The sequence below is a fragment of the Mus pahari genome, chromosome 16 (genome assembly GCF_900095145.1).
Source record: "Mus pahari chromosome 16, PAHARI_EIJ_v1.1, whole genome shotgun sequence".
In the NCBI taxonomy this organism is placed as follows: domain Eukaryota; kingdom Metazoa; phylum Chordata; class Mammalia; order Rodentia; family Muridae; genus Mus; species Mus pahari.
In genome coordinates this window covers 45,873,549-45,892,336 of record NC_034605.1, presented here as the reverse complement: position 1 = coordinate 45,892,336, position 18,788 = coordinate 45,873,549, and the positions used below count along the sequence as shown (strand labels likewise).

The 18,788-nt window shown below is 44.3% G+C and overlaps 1 protein-coding gene across 7 annotated transcripts in view; it reads right to left on the bottom strand.

Annotated features, from left to right (window-relative positions):
• Phactr1 (phosphatase and actin regulator 1) overlaps positions 1-18,788 on the bottom strand; it is a 451,087-nt gene that overhangs the window by 163,611 nt on the left and 268,688 nt on the right. For all 7 annotated transcript variants that reach the window (XM_021215339.2, XM_029547344.1, XM_021215336.2 and 4 more), the window contains one exon: positions 14,570-14,734. In XM_021215339.2, coding sequence (XP_021070998.1) covers positions 14,570-14,734 — 165 coding nt within the window. The remainder of the gene's footprint in view (positions 1-14,569; positions 14,735-18,788) is intronic.

The window sequence follows — 18,788 nt, the reverse complement described above, 5'->3', positions numbered from 1 at the left end:
AGACAGACAGACAGACAGACAGACAGACAGAGACAGAGAGAGACAGAGACAGACAGAGAGAAAGGAAAAGATCTAAAGAAATCGATGCTCTACACAGATGAGTGTGGGGCAGGGTTATTTATAATCATCTACACTGGGGATATGCTGCATTTATGGCGGAGATTGTTGACAATGAAGTTTTATCATGTCACAGTAGGAACATTATATTATGCAATGTTGTATGTTTCTGTTACAGCATAATGTCAAATTAAATCTCAAGTTTTATGTAAAATATTAGGGGGTGGAGAGGTGACTTAGGAGCATTTGGGGCTCACTCACAGGGCAGCTCAGAGCCACCATTTACGATAGTTCAGGAGGCCTCTGCCAATGGAACTGTATACATCGGGTGCATTTATATACTTGCTGGTAAAATACTAAGGTTTTATAAGAGTGTTACTGTTAGTGATTGTTTTTTTTTCAAGCTTTAATGGAATTTATCTTTTTCATCTCTCTCTCTCTCTCTCTCTCTCTCTCTCTCTCTCTCTCTCTCTGTGTGTGCACACGTATGTGCCAGAGCATGCCAGTGGAGCTTGTGAGAGTCTATTCTCTCCTTTCCCCATGTGGGTCCCAGTAACTGAACTCAGAGCTTCACACTTGGCAGAGAGTGACTGTGCTCATTAGCCATCTTGCCAGTATATTACCAATTTTTGTTTATAAGAAAAGGGGGGAATCATGAAAAAAAAATCATAGCATGTATGTGAGAGATGTCACAAGCAAACCCACTGCTTCGCCTGCTCACTTAAAATAAAAACCTCCGATTTTCTGTTTAGAATCTAATCCCAGCCCTTGGGAGGCAGAGAGGCAGGTGCATTTCTGAGTTCAAGGCCAGCCTGGTCTACAGAGTGAATCCCAGGACAGCCAGGGCTACACAGAGAAAAACTAATTAAAAAAAAAAATTATGGCAGGCATAGACACACAATGATGAACAACATAAGTAGATCATTATAATATTTAGGTATTCATTCATTACTGGAATGTACGACACAGGGAAGCCATGGGGCAAGACACACTATTAAATTTCCCTATAAATATCTGGCCCAGATTGGTCACATGACACTTCAAGTATTTACCAGGTGGGCGGAGATCAACCTTACTATGATTGGTGGAGATCAACCTTACTATGTTTGGCGGAGATCAACCTTACTATGATTGTCAGACTTTCTGGTAATGAATCTTTCTAGCCATCCATGCATGAGATAGTTTTGCTCTATTACTGAAAAAAAAAATCACCTCACTCTCTCTTGTATGGAAATATGTTCCTGCAAAAGGTGGCTGCACAGTTGGGTTCCTAGCTGTTTTATATTATCTCCATAGAAACACCTGGAAATGCAGTTAGCATGATGTTCAACAGCCATTTCCTGTGTGCTGGAAAGCATCGCAAGTTTCGCATCTCGACAATGATACCCAGATGTGGGTATCAGCTTCTACACGCTGTTGGTTCCTCACACACTGTCAAGAGCAACCCGCGATGATACAGAGTGGGCAGTCTTGTTGACGATGTACAACTGTTGGCATCCCAGGGAAGGAGACAGTCACTTCTTAGGAACTGACACTGGGTCAATTTGAGGGAAAACCATGCTGGATGCCACAATCGCTTTTGGTGCCCAGATCTACATCTGGTCTTTGAGTATCACTAGAGAGCATTCAAATTTTATTCCCAGACATTCCCAGCATGCTCTCAATCACCACTGGTGTTAAAGGAAAATTCTGGCAGAGGGAGGGGGGAAGGGCAGCTGAGGTGAGCTCTTCCCCATCAGGTGGGCAGGCTCACTGAGCGCATGGTTTCTGTCTTCATTTGATTGCCTGGCACCTTACAGATCTTATATCCCCACATCAAGTCCCCAGCTCCCCTGGGAAAGCATAAAGAAGGCCAACCTTTAGAACTCATCTTTAAGAACTTTTGATTCCTTCCTTGTTAAGGTTACTAAATATTTGTTTTAGTTGAACCAGCCCAGGTCACAATCGACGTGTTGCCAAATGTCAACTCTGTTGTCTCCTACAAACCTGACAGGGAAGCCAGCAAAGCTGATGCCCCAAGCATCTCCCTAGTGCACACTGATACACATTAGGCAGTTACCTCTGCTTCAGAAACCTCAGAACTGGCAAGTCTCACTTGTAATACTCACTTCTCTTTCCTAATCATTAGGATCAGATTCCTGAATTTAAGTCTATTTCAGATGAACTTATCCAGACACACAGCACCTTGACCTTTTTGTTTCTCAGATTTTTTCAAGTCCTGTGGCACAGAGCTCTTCCCAGGCAAAGCCCAAAAGACCGTGAGGTGAGCTGGACTTGCGTCGGAATCCCCGTGGGGTTTTATCGTTCTCTAGCTGTGTGAGCCTCAGCAAGCTGCTGGTCTTTCCTGAGCCTCGTTATCTTAGTCTATAAAACAGATATTAGGAGTAATTGATTCTCAAACCGCTGGGAAAGCTACACCACAGCCCGTGAAGTATTTGTCATGCAGGGGAGACACAACTATTAGCCATCAGTCATATTACTGGTAAGACTAGGGTTTAGTAAGTCATAATGTTAATTATTGAGAGTCAGTGAATAAAACTCAAGAGGAACTCACCAGAGAAGCACAAGAAACCCAGATAAATATATGCATTAAACAATAGCGGAGAAAGGCAAGTGCATGTCAGTAATTAGCCTGAGTTTGAAAATAAAATTGAGACCCGATTCATCACAGATGTCCCGAAAGGAGCAATGACTCTTTTTATGGAGTCAAGATGTCTCTGGAAGAGAAGCCGGTTTGGATTCAAATGAGGCATGTTAGCATCTACTAACTTACTTTGGCTTGAAACACTGAAATTTAATCCACATATGTCAAGTAAGAGGCCAGACCAGATGAGACCTCTAGAAGACAAGTAGAGTTCTGCCACCATAAATAGATGAATCTATCCGTGCAACCAATGAGTTAATAGATTAATGGGTTAAAGCATTGTGATGATTTGTATATGCTCAGCACAGGGAGTGGCACTATTTAGGTGTGGCCTTGTTGAAGTAGGTGTGTCATTGTGGGGATGGGCTTAATACCCTCAATCTATCTGCCTGGAAGCCAGTATTCTGGTAGCAGCCTTCAGATAAAGATGTAGAACTCTCAGCTCTGCCTGCACCACGCCTGTCTAGATGCTTCCATGCTCCCACTTTGATGATAATGGACTGAACCTCTGAACCTGTAAGCCAGCCCCAGTTGAATGTTGTTTTTTATAAGACTTGCCTTGGTCATGGTGTCTCTTCACAGCAGAAAAACCCTAACTAAGACAAGCATCATCTTCCGATAGGGAATTCAATGAAAGCCAGCTTAGTAGCTCTTTGGCGGCACCTGTCCTCTTCCTGTGATTCCCTTCTGCCTCCTCAGGACTGCCCAAAGGGAGACAATCACCAGAAATGGCTCCTGACCTTGAGCCAGAACCACGTGTTCTTTATAATCCAATTAGTTCACAGTATCAGTAACAACAGACTAGGACTGCGCTCATCTGGTATTGTACAGAGGGCTGGTCTTGAAGCAGAGGTGCTGTCTGCCAAAGGATTCAAACCCAAGATCTGAATGTGAACAGTGGGGCTTCTAGAAAGGAATTAGGTGGGGAGGGATGCTAGAGAAGCAAGCCACGCCTCCTTTAAGGATATACACACCTTCTGAGAAATGTGTTGTTGAGTAAACTATGTTATGAAACACTACAGAATATACTTCCACACACTGAAATGCCAATGGCGATCATTTGAAGATGAAATCTTATGAGACCACCTCTGAAGTGCCATTGTGAAACATGTAACCATTGTCTAGTGTTTGTGTTAGGGATGTAGCTCAGCTGGTGAGGTGACTGCCCATCATGGACAGAACCCTGAGTTCCATCCACAGTACTCCATAAATCAACCTTGGCTCTCTCTCTCTCTCTCTCTCTCTCTCTCTCTCTCTCTCTCTCTCTCTCTCTGTGTGTGTGTGTGTGTGAGTGTGTGTGTGTGTGTGTGTGTGTGCTGGTATCTGTAGTCCCAGCACTTGGGAGTTGGAGGCAGGGGGATCAAAAGTTCAAGGTCATCCTTGGTTACATAGTAGGTTTGCTGTCAGCCTAGGCTATGTAAGATCTTGACTAAAAACAAACTGAAACAATGAATTCAACATAGAAACGATGCAGGAAAGATAATGGGTGATTCCCAGGCTTAACAACAGAGGAGTCCCCAGTGAGAGGAGCTTATCATTCGCCCTGGAGAACCTAGATGTGCAGTGGAGGACTTGGATTCGGAAGAACACTAGGATTTTCTGATGAAACTGAAGACAACAGCAGCCAAGAAATTTGGGCTTTGGGGACGTGTTGATGGAAGAAGATGACACTGGGAATGATTCTTCAGAAGTGCTTCATGAGAAAAGGAGGCAACGTGGGATGAAGGCTACAAAGAGATTTCATTCTGCAAAGAAGCAAGGGACCCTCTCTGCACTGAATTCACTTCCCTGGAAGGGGGGACAGTGGTGGGCTACTCTTATGTCCTGGTATTGGTCCTCATTGAACTTTGATCTTCTCCTGAGTTCCCTTCTCTTCTGGCTTCAGATCTGGCAACTCATATGCTGATGGGACCACATTCCTATCTTCTCCTTACATGGGCTTGCCTTATAACTCTCCGCCCAGACTTAGGTGCAAATCATACTCCAATTGACTTCTAAATCAACTCTCCAGATTTGGAAAGTAGGCAAATCATCACTTTGTTTATGTATCATCTCTTTCTGAACCTTCTGGCTTGCCACCGAGTTTCAAAAGGAGGCCCTGGCCGTGTCTACCTCCTCCAGCATCTCCTTCTATCATTCACATCTGAACCCATGAATCACTGAGGAAACACAGGCAGGCACACTTTCTCTGGGCCATTGGGCTTGCTCTGTTTATCATGAATTCAGAGAGAGGGGGAAGTGCTTTGGTGAATTCACTTGTTGGGACCAAGGAAAGCAGGACAAACCCCAGCTCTGTGGGACTGCACCGGGCATCTAAATGCAGGCTTCTCCATGCATCCCCTCAGCAGACACTGCCAAGATCTGAAAGCACTGGGAGTGAGTACACAGCATCTCAGATATGAGATACTCAAAAGAAGCCAGTCCTTGTTCTGGGTGTTGGTTTCCCAAACACACGCTTTTAACAAGAAAAATAAAGGAACATAAAAATGTACCTTACCTAAGGCATTCTTAGAGTTTTCTTTTGTAATCCACCAACAACCTTACGATGTACCAGTTTTATTCAGATGTCAAAGAGAAGAGAATCACAGCATATCAAATGCAAACTGCCCTGGGCAATGCCACACTTGGGCTCTACCATGTGCCCCCGCCCCCGTCCATTGTTCAAGATCACCTCCTCAGACACAGTTTCTAAGCTTAGATGTCTATACATCTTCTGACAAATGACAAACTCTTTTGTCAATATTTTGATATTAATTTTATGGGGTCTGGGGAGATGGCCTAGAAGTTAAAAGCACTTGATACTCTTGTGGAGGACTGGAGTTTGACTCTAAGAACCATCCGTAATTCCAGTTCTGGGGGTCTAACTGTCTTTCATTTCCTTGGGTAGCAGTCAGACATACAGTACACATATATATACATGCAGGCAAAACACTCTTTATATATATAAAATCTTATATAAAATATATATAAGATGTGGTTTTGTGTGTGTGTGAGTGTGTGTGTTATGTATATGTGGTTGACCATGGAGGCCGGAAAAGGGCATTGGATCCTCTAGAGCTAGGGTTATAGGTGGTTGTGAGTTGTCCAATATGGTTTCTGGGAAACAAACGTGGGTCCTCTATGAAAGCATAGGGACTCTGCTTTTGTACTCTGGGAGCTCTGGTCTGCCTGCCTGAGAGACCAAGAGATGACACCGCATGGAAGTCCCTGAGACAACATGGAACAAGAGTAAGTCCTACCTTCCCTGATGTGCCTGTGTGCCTCCAAATGACTTCAAGCCCATCTGCTTCCAGGTGTGTAGGAGACTTCCCAACAGACTAGCAGGAGAACCGTCTAGTTGAGCTTAGTCAAACATTCTAGTTGAGCCTACTCAATCTCTTGGCCATGAGAAACAATACAAAGTTGCTGTAGAAGTTGACAACCCGAGAACCAACTCTGTTCAAAACGAGTTTCAGCTCTTGCTGTTATCTAGCCCTAATCTACAAATAAGACTGATTATTTGTGTATGCAGAATAATTATGAGTGATGGCCAGTTCCTCAAAGGCCACAACCTTTCATCATCTTTGCTTCATTATCTTCCTCTCCTTCTTTTAACTATGAAGTAAAAAACTCAAAACCGATAAGGGAAAAAAGGGCATTTAATAGTTTTGAATTATAAGCAAAAATACTGGATAAACTTCACTTTGAGAGGCAATGACTGTATGTTTTATAAGCCAGCATGGAAAGGCACTGATTTCCACAGCCTTCATCTCCCAGAGCCCCTCTCTACCTTGTAAACTCTAGATGTTCCATTTGTGGGTCACAGATGGGACATACGAGAAAGACCATTTGGGGCCTGTCCACGCTTGACCTCTCTTTATTTCTATCTATTTTTAGCACTGAGGATCAAACCAGATGGGATGTTCCCCACAAGGACTCATGGGGGACATGTGACCCAGCCAGATGCTGACGGTTTCTGGACTTGATGGGACGTCTTCTTATTGGAACCAGGCGCTGACACTTCCTTGGATATTTGCCTTTCCTAAGCATGGGGCCCCACCATATGTGAAATGCCGTTTCTCTGGCTTCTCAATCACTCTGTGGATGTTTTGATTTCCCTTGGTGCACAAACAGCAAGTTAAAGCAAACTGGGCAGCTTTGCAATCTGACTAACCTTCAACAGAATACCTTCTGACATGCAGGCCCCTTTCTCTTCCTTTCTGCTCAAGCAAACTTTCAAAAATCTATATTCTCTCCTTGATCTTACTTGTCAGCCATATGCTCACTGAATTCCAGCCAAATGGCTTCCCCAGAATTGTTATTCCAAGGACAGAGAAAATTCCAGAAACTTCCCAGTACAGTGTCCATCTTCTCAGGACCTGCAGCGCTGGCCTTTCTCCTTTCTTCAGCTCTCATGCTCTGATTTGGTGATATCACCACTTGCTGGCTTTCTCTTTTACCTACCAAGCCTCACCTGCCTTCTCGGTTCCAACCCATGGCCGCCTCCTGCTTCCTAGGTAATGTTCTCATTTATATCTGATGGCTTCAAGGATAACCCAGGTGCCCGTGACTTCCGATAGACCTTTTCAGCCAGATATCTTTTTATTCCCAGTCTATCCCCAGTGTCTCCTCCATCTGAAGTCTTGAAAACAAGTGGAATTACATTTCACCAAACAGATCATTTTACGCAGAAGCCTTCTCTTGGTCATCTCTGACCCAGAGGACAGTACCCTGCTGTCTAACTGCTCAGCAACCGTCCCAGGGGAGCTCGCCCCTCCCTTCTCCCATACCCAATCTGTAATCAATACTGCTCCTTCTGTTTTCTAAATAGCTCCAGGTTTGTTCATCGTCATCAACTGCTGCTGACACTATTTTAGTCTAGTCTGTCTTCCCGTCTCCACAATATTATAATCAACCACCTGCTAACTGGCTTACTTACTACCAGAACGAATAGGAGCAATTAATAAGACATTTAATGTGATAGTAATGAGGTGTCTTCTTAAGTCTATCCGAAGTAAATTTTCTTCGTTACAAACAGATATGTAGATGCTGTGATATTATAAACTTGAAAACATTTGGTTCCGTGCTAAGTTTTCCCCATGGTATAAAGACTGACCTTTAAAAAAAAAATGCAGTGCAGTTTTCTCAGCGGTTTTGCATGTATGTGTGCATGCACGGGCATGTGTGCTGGTGTGTGTGTGTGTGTGTGTGTGTGTGTGTGTAGACCATAAATTAATCTCAGGTGTCATTTTAGGATGGTGCTCACCTTGCTTTTTAAGATAGGGACTCTCACTGCCCTGGAAGTTTCCACTTTGGTCAGGATGACTAGCTACTGAGCTTCAGAGATCTGTCTGTCTTAGCCTACTGGATTAGAATTGTGCCATCTTACCTGGCTTTTCAATGTGGGTTCTAGGAGGAGAACTAAGGTCCCTGTGCTTACATAGTAACCACTTACTGACTGAGCTATCTCCCCAAGTCCTCAGAGATATTTTTACTGCCTGTGACAAAGCCCAGGCTTCTTAACATGTCCTCACCAGAGTGTTCAATATGACGCCCTCGCTCGCCTCTTCAAATCCCATTCTCCTCTCCCTCCCTCCCGACCTTCTTTAAGCCAATAATTCCTTTCAAGGCATAAGCTGTTTTAGAGGCAACAGACTTAGACTTCTCTCTTCTCTGGCCTCTGTACCACTCTATTCTCTTGGCCAGGAGAGAAGACATGCGTGTGCTCATCATTTTATTCCTTGACTAACCATCTAATTCTCCAGGAAGCTCCCCTGGTGACTTGTAAGTAGCTGGCTTGTGTCCTTTGCATGCTCAGAGGCTCCGTGCATCTCTCTTATGTCACGGACACATCCTCACACTTCCTAGACCCACTATCTGCTCTTCCCTCCAGACCACAACATTTAGAGGAGGGAGGGGTACGGATCATACTTCTCCTCACCATTCAAATTTCATGGACAATGACCTGCACATAAATAAAAGAAGCATGCCAAGTTGGGATCCTTTTTTCATTTCCTGTGATTTGTAAAAGTCTAAAAAAAAAAAAAAAAAAAAGTAAGTTCTCAGGAAGGAGGAGACCCCATTCTTTTGCTAGGAAAATGGAGACAACAAGAAACTTTAAAATGAAGGTGCTGAGGCTCACAGAAGGCTCAGTGCTGTCTGTCCATCAGTCTCGCCTTTTCAACCCATCAGGGAATAACATAAGCCTCCAGCTCATAGGCCGTGCTGGTGGTGGTCTTCAAAGTTGGCCTACATAGTGGGCAGATCTTGCCCTTATGGAGAAGGGTGATGCTTCCATCTTCTATCAATGAGTTGCAACATCACACAGCAAAGGGAGATCAAGACAAGCCCTCACGTACTCTTAGGTCCCATTCCTCTGCTCCAAGAAGTGTGTAAATGTGCTTCCCTCAATCATGTGATTTGATAGGAATTCCCAGTAGAGAAGAGTTGGTGATCTAAGATTAGTGCAGGGGCTTGTCATCTTGAGCATCAGGAACAGACTTCCAGAAGAGCCCAGAAACCTATACATAGTACCAAGTTCAAAGGCATAATCTAACATTTTAATATAGACCATCTTCTCTATCTAAGGAACTTGATCTAATGATAGGGACTTGCTGGAAATGGATTGTAATGTCAACAGTGACTCTGAGTCATGGTTGGCCTGGCTCTATGGGAAAGGGAAAGCCAGCAGGAAGAAGTCTTCCCTGGCCAGGGTTAAGGGCTGGCTGCTACCGTGCTGGAAGCTTTCAGGATAAGAAACACTTCTATCAGAATGGATGTTAGGCTCAGGAGCCCAAAGAGAAGCTGGTGTTCTTTGGTTATGAGAGCCCCTATGACATTCTGTCCACAAATCTTGTTTTATTTGTATTCTCTGGCATATAAAAACCATGTGCAAAAGCAAATGGCTTATTTCTGGGTCCCACCAATGGAGTGTCACTGTTTCTGGGTCAGTCATACCACTGTTTGCCGGGCAGGGATGGACATGCCAGATGACTCACAGTTGGGAGGGAAACAGGCAAGCAGTGACTACTGTCTGGGAGTTGCTGTCCTAGGATGCCATGGCTTGTATGAGGAGTGTCTACTAGTGGAAGGAGAAAAGGACTGGAAAGCCACCCTTGATATGTGCAGCTCAGCTCTGAGGGAGTACTTCAGTCACTCACAAAGATGGTGGACTAAAACATTTCAGTTTGGAGAAAGAATGGAGCGCTGTCCAGAGAAATTGTTAGCTCAGCAGTTGAATATGAAACCGATGCAGGGAGGTCCCTTGTCTTACTTGACTGACGAAGTAAGTCAGAAGGAAATTTTACAAATGAGATATGCAGGCATTTGAGTCTACACTATGGTTGTTTTCTGTGTTTTGCTTCCATACAGTATTGTCTTAAGGAGCCTTTATTTGAGGATCTGGGTTTTGTTTCCATGTCCATCTGTTCTTCCAGTTGCTTCTGCTGCTCACCTCACAGATAGTCTCAAGTTCTTTGACCTGTCTGGGCCTTGAAGTCTATTGGATTTTCTAATTCCTGTTGATCTATGGGAGTTCTCATTACTAATCCAATGCCTATTTTAACCCTTGCTACCTTCCAAACAACACATGAACGTTCCTAGTGACCATGAATGAAACCTTCCTTGATAATAAGTGAATTGCAAGTATAACACAGTTGAATTATTTTTGTTGATGTTGTTTTGAGAGGGGACCTCATCGTGTAGGCCTGTAGATCTTCCCAACACTGTGCTAACAGGTGTGAGCCAGACATCCTGATTCCTGTTCACTTTCCTACCTATCAGGAAGCAGTGGAGGGGACTGGCAAAGGTCTGGGGCTTCTGTGTCCCCCTTTTTGCATCTCCAGTTTTAGCCAGAATCTTCTACCTTTAATACACGACTGTCATAGTTTGAATATGCTTGGCCTAGGGAGTGGCACTATTTGGAGGTGTGGGCCTTGATGGAGTAGGTGTGTCACTGTGGGTATCACCTTTAAGACCCTCATCCTAGCTGCCTAGAAGCCAGGATTTTGCTATCAGCCTTCAGATGAAGATATAGAACTCTCAGTTCCTCCTGCACCATGCCTGTCTAGACTCTGCCATGCTCCTGCCTTGATGATAATGGATTAAACCTTTGAATCTGTAAGCCAGCCCCAATTAAATGTTGTCCTTATAAGATTTGCCTTGGGCCGGGCGTGGTAGTGCACACCTTTAATCCCAGCACTCAGGAGGCAGTGGCAGGCGGGTTTCTGAGTTCGAGGCCAGCCTGGTCTACAAAGTGAGTTCCAGGACAGCTAGGGCTACACAGAGAAACCCTGTCCCGAAAAAAAAAAAAACAAAACAAAAAACAAGCAAACAAACAAACAAACAAACAAAGAGTTGCCTTGGCCATGGTGTCTGTTCCCAGCAATAAAATACAAACTAAGATAACAACCAACCTCGGTCTCCAGTGGGATTCTTTCTTATACTACACCTCTTGTCAGTGATGTTTATCATCCTGTTCTGTTTTCAGAAAGAAAAAAAAAAAATCCTTAGGTCGGTTAAACCAGATTTCTTCTGCTCCTGAAGATGTTTTTCTTAGTCATTACCCACACACTTAACCTCATCTCACCCTCATTCAGCTTCCTAGGACCTCCGAGTGAAATTGAACGTTCTCTCTCTCTCTCTTTCTCTCTCTTTCTCTCTCTTTCTCTCTCTCTCTCTCTCTCTCTCTCTCTCTCTCTCTCTCTCTCTCNTCTCTCTCTCTCTCTCTCTCTGTCTCTGAAGGACCCCATTGCAAAGGTCACTCTACCTACTATGATGGTCCCCAATGAGCCCATCTTACTAGCTTTGATAAGCGCAACTGAATAATGCCTTGTCTTTAACAGCACACACATACAAGACAAATAGGTGCACACCCCCACCTAGCTGAAAACGCCCTTCCAGTTTGCATTCTCATAACCCGGGTTACTCCTGTATATTTCTTGTATTTGTGACTTATCCACACACAGGAAAGTCAACATTTTCAAATATATACCAATACACATTCATCCTGTTGACTCTCCCTTCTTGTCAAAATTATCCCTCTGGGCTGAGAACAAGCTCACAAAGTTTTCCCTCTGCAAAAGTGATAAATAACATCCTGAAATCCAATTAGGAAGAAAGGGTGCTACACAGGGTGAAACATGGGATTTAAAATAAGTTAGAATAGCTTCAGTAACATTGTCTGCTCAGCCAATTATCACAATGAGAAGACGTTCTATAGTCTACGCCCTGTTTCTAATCCAGGAGCTATGCTTCTTATTTTTTATTAATGTTCTTATTAATTCTTGGAGAATTTCTTACTTATCTACAATGCATATTAATCATAGTCACATACTCCTTTGACCCCTAACTTCTTCTAGATCTACCCATCAATCCTTATCTCTCCCTAACTTCCTGTTCTCTCTCTCTCCCATTTTATATATAATAACTCACTGAGTCCAATTAGTACTCATACACACATGGGTTAAGGCCATCCTCTGGAGCTTGGGCATCCACCAGGGACCACAGCCTTGAAGATAACTGACTTCCTCATCAGCTAACAACTCTCAGTAGGTCCTCAAAGGACACGCCCATTTCCTTTTCTGTTCTAGTGTGTGCTGCCTGATGTTGCCCACAGAGTACATTTCATTAGATTGCCTCTCTACTTTTTTTCTTTTTCTTTTTTCTTTTCTTTTCTTTTCTTTTCTTTTCTTTTCTTTTCTTTTCTTTTCTTTTCTTTTCTTTTCTTCTTTCTTTCTTTCTTTCTTTCTTTCTTTCTTTCTTTCTTTCTTTTTTTTTTTTAACATGGACACAGGCCCTTCCCTGTTCTGTGCTGGGATGTCAACTGGTTTTATATTGTGAAGGTGTTCTGTAGACAACCACAGCTGCTGTGAGCTCATGTGTACAGAGGTTCGGTCAAACACAGAGGAGGCCAGTTCACCCTATTTCTCCTTGATCTCTGGTTCTCACAGTCTCTCTGCCCCCTCTTCTGTGATGTTTCCTGCAGCGTGGGATGAGGAGGTGTAATACAGATGACCCTTTATGGTTTGAGCACTCGGCAGGCACGTTGACCTTTGTGTTTGTACAGTGGCTGCCAACCACTGCACAAAGAAACATCTCTGGCAAGGTCTGATGGCTGCACTTCGGTCCAGGTATATATATATATATGGCAGTTTGAAACTATGCCCATTTAGGAGCTGTGTCTTTTAAAAAGAGGCTGAAATCACGTATAAACGGTATTCTTAGCTGCCAAATCAAGCACAAGAATAATGCTAAGAAATTAAAGTTAGCAAATTTACTGGATAAAGGCTGGGAGTCAAAAGTGCTTGACATGCGAAGTTCTCAGATTTTTAACACCTCAAGAGTTATCTGACACCAGCACATTAGCATTCATCCAAAAGGAGGTGAAGGCAGAGTCAGAGTGAAAGGACTGCTTCAGAGTGGCCATGATTTAGACAAGTCCGTTCTCATTTCAGGGTGGAGCCAATCAGAGCTACAGGGCCCTGGTGCTCAGGAAGCAGGCGCTGGGCTTGTCTGTCGAGAGCCACGCCCACTTCAAACCCTTCCTGTTCATTACTTTGTTTCTTTGCTTGCATTGGGGACAGAGGAGTTTTTAGAAAATGGTGGGAGAAGAAAACAAAAGCCTGGAATAAAGCCCAGGGAGTGACAGGATCCAGGGAGAGAAGCAAAGGCTTACAGACTAACGCGTTATTCTCAAAGTCATATACAGAAGCTTCAAGCCCCCATGTGAACCGAGGCTGAGATGTGGGTCTCTGGAGATTAGCTAGACTTAGATGAGGTCAAGAGCAGGGGGCCTCTGATAAGTTCCCCTCTTAGATGCAACTGGACAGCAATTGCTCCGTGTAGCCACACAAAAAAGAAGATCCATGCGTGGGCCGCAAGATGGAGACAGCTGACCAGCGGAGCAAGTCTCCGGCACGGTTCGCAACTTTACCTGGGACTTAGAGTCTTTGTGACTGTAAGAAATAAACTTCTCTTGTTGTAACCACCTCGTGGGTAGTATTTTGGTATACCAACCCCAAGGCTACGACAAACCCAAATCCAGTCTATACAGATTTCCCATCATCTCCTCTAAAACCTACAGGACTAAAAACCCCGTGTCATTCTCTATACAATTTCTCTCTCCACATCTTCCTGTGCTTAAAAATAGGTGCTTGCTTTGCTCATCAAGGCTCCACAGGTAAAAATTCACATAAGGTACTGATTCTTACCCTCCTGTTTTATTGATGAGAAAACTGAGGTACAGGTAAATAAACCAAGCAAGCTCCTATAGCCAGCAAATACCAGAACTGGGACTTGAACCCAGGCAGTCTGGTTCCAGGTTGAGCTGATCTCCCCCAACATTCTCCAGCTGGCAGCAGAGTTGGGAAACACATGGTTAACTTCACAAGGCAATGGGAATTCACTTTCAGTCTTTGCTTTTCTGCCTCGTCTCTTCCTCCATGAAATAACCTGATCTTATCCATCGATGACCGTACCTAAGTCATTTTTTTTCTGCTCTGTGTTGACTTTCACTGGGGCAGTGAAAATTGAGGTGAATAATAAGAAATGGATTGTCTGGGCTGGATGAAAGTATTCAATTATAGAAAAGGTGGAATTCCAAATTCACATAATTTATAAATCAAACAAAAACAGTCTTTTTTTTTGGGGGGGGGGAGTTGAAGAATAGCCAACGATAGGAAAGAAAAATGTCCGTGAAAGGTGGGAAAGCAGTTGAGACTTAAAAGCAATTCCTTATCAAATCGGGAATTACTAAAGGCGAGAGCAATTCCAAGGCTGGAGTTTCTGCTTTGCATCAGACAGCTGATGGTAATCAAAATCCTACAAATTAAGATGCCGGGTTTAACTCAATAAACAGCCAACTAGAAACAAGGCCAGCAGCTGCCTTACCTGCTGACGTGTGCTTGAACTTTTCGCTTTTCTTCTTCCTCCATTTCCAGGGCTTGAAAATCCTCCCCAGGTTGGCAAACTTACTCCTCCTCCGGATGGGTGGGGTGTGCGTACCTGGGACCAGCGAGTCGGAACGCATGGCAGCCAGCCTCTCCACTTCCTCGGCTTGTTTTCCCCAAGAAAGTGATGGAAATAAAGAGAAAACAGGGAGATATGTGTTAAAATGGGAGCCTCACAGATGGCCTGCGTTTTCCATGGTGACAGATAACAGAAAGCATGTGACTTGAGCTCCGCTTGCCTTTTGGAATGGAAGTCATACCAACGTGTTCTGAAAGCTAGGGGACAGTCAGCCAGAGCCTAGTGATCTAGAACACCTTTAGCCAAAAGTTGCTTATACTTAAAGAGACAGGCTCTCACGGTGACATATAGACTGGCCCCAAACTCCAAGTCTCAAGCAATGCTCCTGCCTCAGCCTCCTGAGTAGCTGGGATTGTGAGCATGAACCAATGCTCCAATCAGATTTGTCCATCCTTCACTAAGCTGTAGGGGAAGGAGATGAAGATTTCAGGGGCTCCCCTGGCAGGTGACCGAACTCCCCAAAGGCCATCTGGAGATGCGCTCTAGAGTTGGTCTAACTATCAATGTGGTAATTTCTCAACTGCTATATGGCAGATGTAACCTCCACCGAATTGTTTGTTGAGAGAAAGGGAGGAAGAATATATTCATCTGCTGTCTGTTCTGGTGCCCCTGTCTCTACGACCCCATTGCTTGAGACTGCCCTGCTGCTGTATTTAGACCTTGGAGGCACTGGGATCTAAGCAGGGAGTGGTTCCTTCCTATGGGAAACGGGCAATATTAAAACCACTCACACATTCATCAGATTTTTTATAAATTTTACTTTCTTTAATCCTGGAGTCTTGCTTTTAGGGAACACTTAGACTGATCCCAATAACCACACTGCCATAGTTAGGATTTGGAGTGGTCTCCTAAGTCTGATGTGTTAAGCTCAGAAGGTAGTGCAGTCTTCAGAAGATGGAGCTCATTGGAAGGAAGTTCTACGGTGTGTCCTTGAACGGGATATTGGGACGCCAGACCTTCCTCTTCCTGTCTCTTTGCTCCTTGGCAGTCAGGTGGTTGACCACTTTGATCTACCAGATCCATGGCTCGCTTCCTCATTACATGCTCTAAAACAATAGGAGCAGTTGACTGTGGGCTCCAAATAGTTTTCTTCTTTATAAGCTGATTAGCTCAGGTATTTTGTTACAGTCATGGAAAACTAACACAAGCCTCTTAAGCCTTTCAGTCCTTCATAAAGAAGGGTTGTGGGCCTTCCCTAAAGGCCACAGCCTCTCAGCCTCTTTTACCATCGAGTAAAACAAACTCTCCCAAGTTACATGGGTATTTACATATCTCATCAATCTAACTATATACCCCAACTTAAATTTCTAAGACAAGAGTGATAAGATAAATTAGCTTCCTGGGCAGAATTGAGAGTGAAATCAACCTTCCAGAAAAGCAAAATCCTGTCTAGAACTGTAGTGAATTTGAACCACAGTGAATGTCCCCCAACACTATCTTCATAAAAATGTCCCCTGGTCTCTACGTCAAACACCGTCCTTCAAAGCTTGACGGTGTGGCTAGAGAGTTTGCCTGGTGCGGTTTGAACATGCTTTCGACACAGGCCATCCCTTCCCCGACAAATGCAAAGGGTATCAACTATGTGCCAGGTGGGTTCCTGGGGCAGCCATATGGATGCTAGATGACCAGATGACAGTTTCCGGGAAGAAGGATTTAAGGACATCAATGCACCTGGGAGATCTATGAAAACAAAGTCTATTCATAGGTCATAGGACCACCTAAGTGACCTGAAGGGCAGGAGACGTCCCCACCCCCAAACTCAGGTCAGCAGAGTGGAACCTGCATTATTAACACAAGGAACACAGGGGAGGAGGCACAACTTTGGGGGTGAGAACAGCCACGGGCTCTTAGTCCTTCAATTCCACCTGCTCTTAGTCTGAGGATTGGGTCACAGATGATTAATTAAAATGCCATTAAATACCAAACTCACTGACTGTATGTGACCTACCAGTACTACCTATGGTAGGATTGCTTCGCTATAGAGAGAACTGCAGAATGTTGCTATTTCCCCTTGGGGCTGACCTGCTAGAGATGTCCCCTGATGCTGTGAGAAGTACCAGAGAGGGTATGACCCAGTGTCATGAGGGAAAGATCTGAACTCAAAATGCAAAGCATAGTTTCTACCTCACATATCACCTTCACACCACCAATAGAGTTGAAAGATCTGAAGTCTAACTGTAGTTGGCGACCATCTGCATGTGATTCAACACACAGACAGCCCTTCTGTCCTGCTGTTTGACCAACTGACCATTTAATGCGGTGACAGACACTGTGCCTACTTCCGGGGAAGACACAAAGATGAGCTAGATATCATTGTGAGAGCAGATGTGAGGAGCAGAAGAGACAGGGGTCAGGTGTCCAACACCGGGGCAGGGGCTGTCAGCCTCAACACTAAGATTAATGTGCATTTCTGGTACTGGAGAGAGAGAGAGAGAGAGAGAGAGAGAGAGAGAGAGAGAGAGAGAGCTCATGTTTCTAGGTTTTGAAAGAGAAAAGTAATTTTCTCCCATGGGAAAAAAAGTAGAAGGAGATGCCTAGCGGGAGAAACACACCCAAGAGGGCTGCAAACGTGGCCCATCTTGGAATGTTAAGAGACTGAACCCAACAATGACATCAGTGTAGAGCTATTATTGGAGGAATCTGGAAACAGCTCACCTGAACTCCCGACAGGGTTTTATTATGCATCTGGATTTTAATTTCAGGATCAGATGGGAAGTGTGGAAATTTTACAAAGGGCACCTGACAATACTGTATTCAACAAATATGTGTCAAATGTTCACTTTTTACTGGAGACTGGAGCTATATCAGTATCTAAATCAGAACATACTGACTAATAAGGTTATACCAGGGCATAGGGTAGACAATAAACACTGAGACTGAGGTATAGAAAATGCTAGAGGATACAGGCTTTGGGCAAAAGACCTCCAACAAATGAGTGCAATCTAGTAAAAGAGATGACGAGCCCTTGGAGGAGGAGCTTGCTTTTGATTGGCAGGTGAAGGCTGTCTTGTTTGAGAAGGTACCATGAGTATGTCCCCCAAACGTCTCTGGTGCTGAATGCCCATTGCAACAGTGCCTCTAGGTAGGACTTTTGATGAGTAAATTGTAAGGCTTCTGACTTCATCAACGGGTGAGTCTACTGACAAATTCCTAATTTGATGGCATTATTGGGGGATGGTGGAAATTCGGAAGTGGGACCTAAGGAAACAGTCACTAGGACCATGCTCAAAGAGACTGGCTCTCCAGCCCCTCCTACATCTCTTCCTCTGTCTCTGCACTTCCTCTCTGTCATGAGGTAAGCGACTCGGCTCCACAACACATTCCTTGCCAGGTATTCTGTCTTCCTGTGAGTCCAAAGCAACGCAGGCAGCCTCACTGTGAACCAAAGTCAACAAACTACAAGCCAAAATACAAAGGAAAAAAAAAACTGTCCTAGGTGTTTGTCACAACATCACAAAGGCTAACACTATCAGGATGCTGTAGTTTACTGATAGTGATGAGATGTTCCTTAGGACTATCACTGTAGCAGACAAGAATAGACCCGCTGGCATATAAGGAAACGGTGTCAAAGAGAATAATCAGAAAGTCACAGGACTCATTCTCACTAATACCTAGTTAATGCCATGCCGGGAGTGAGAAATAACAGATGGGATTCAGTCAGGGGCAGGGCAAAGAAGGACTAAACTTTGGGACTTTCAGAACCACGATGTTGACATCTGTAAATGGAAGATTGATGAGAACGGAGGAAACAGGATGTATTGTCAGCTCAAGGTCAAGGACATTGGGGCTAGATAATGTGACCCTAGGTCTTGGGGAACCATTTAAAAAAAATGTTTCCAGGAAGGAGAACAGAAACCGTCTAGTGTTAAGGGTCTTGCACACTGTAAGATTCAGGAAAGCAATGGGAGGAGATACTGGGAAAAAGGGGAGAAGCTTGTGGAATGGGGTTTCTAGGAAGGAGGAGAGACGCGAGGATCAGCGCACAGCAGTGCTCAGCATCACTAGTCCTTCTGCTGTGCACATCAGATCCGAAGTGGGCAGAAGGGAGCTTCCACCAGCAGCACTGGGGGGGGGGGGGGGG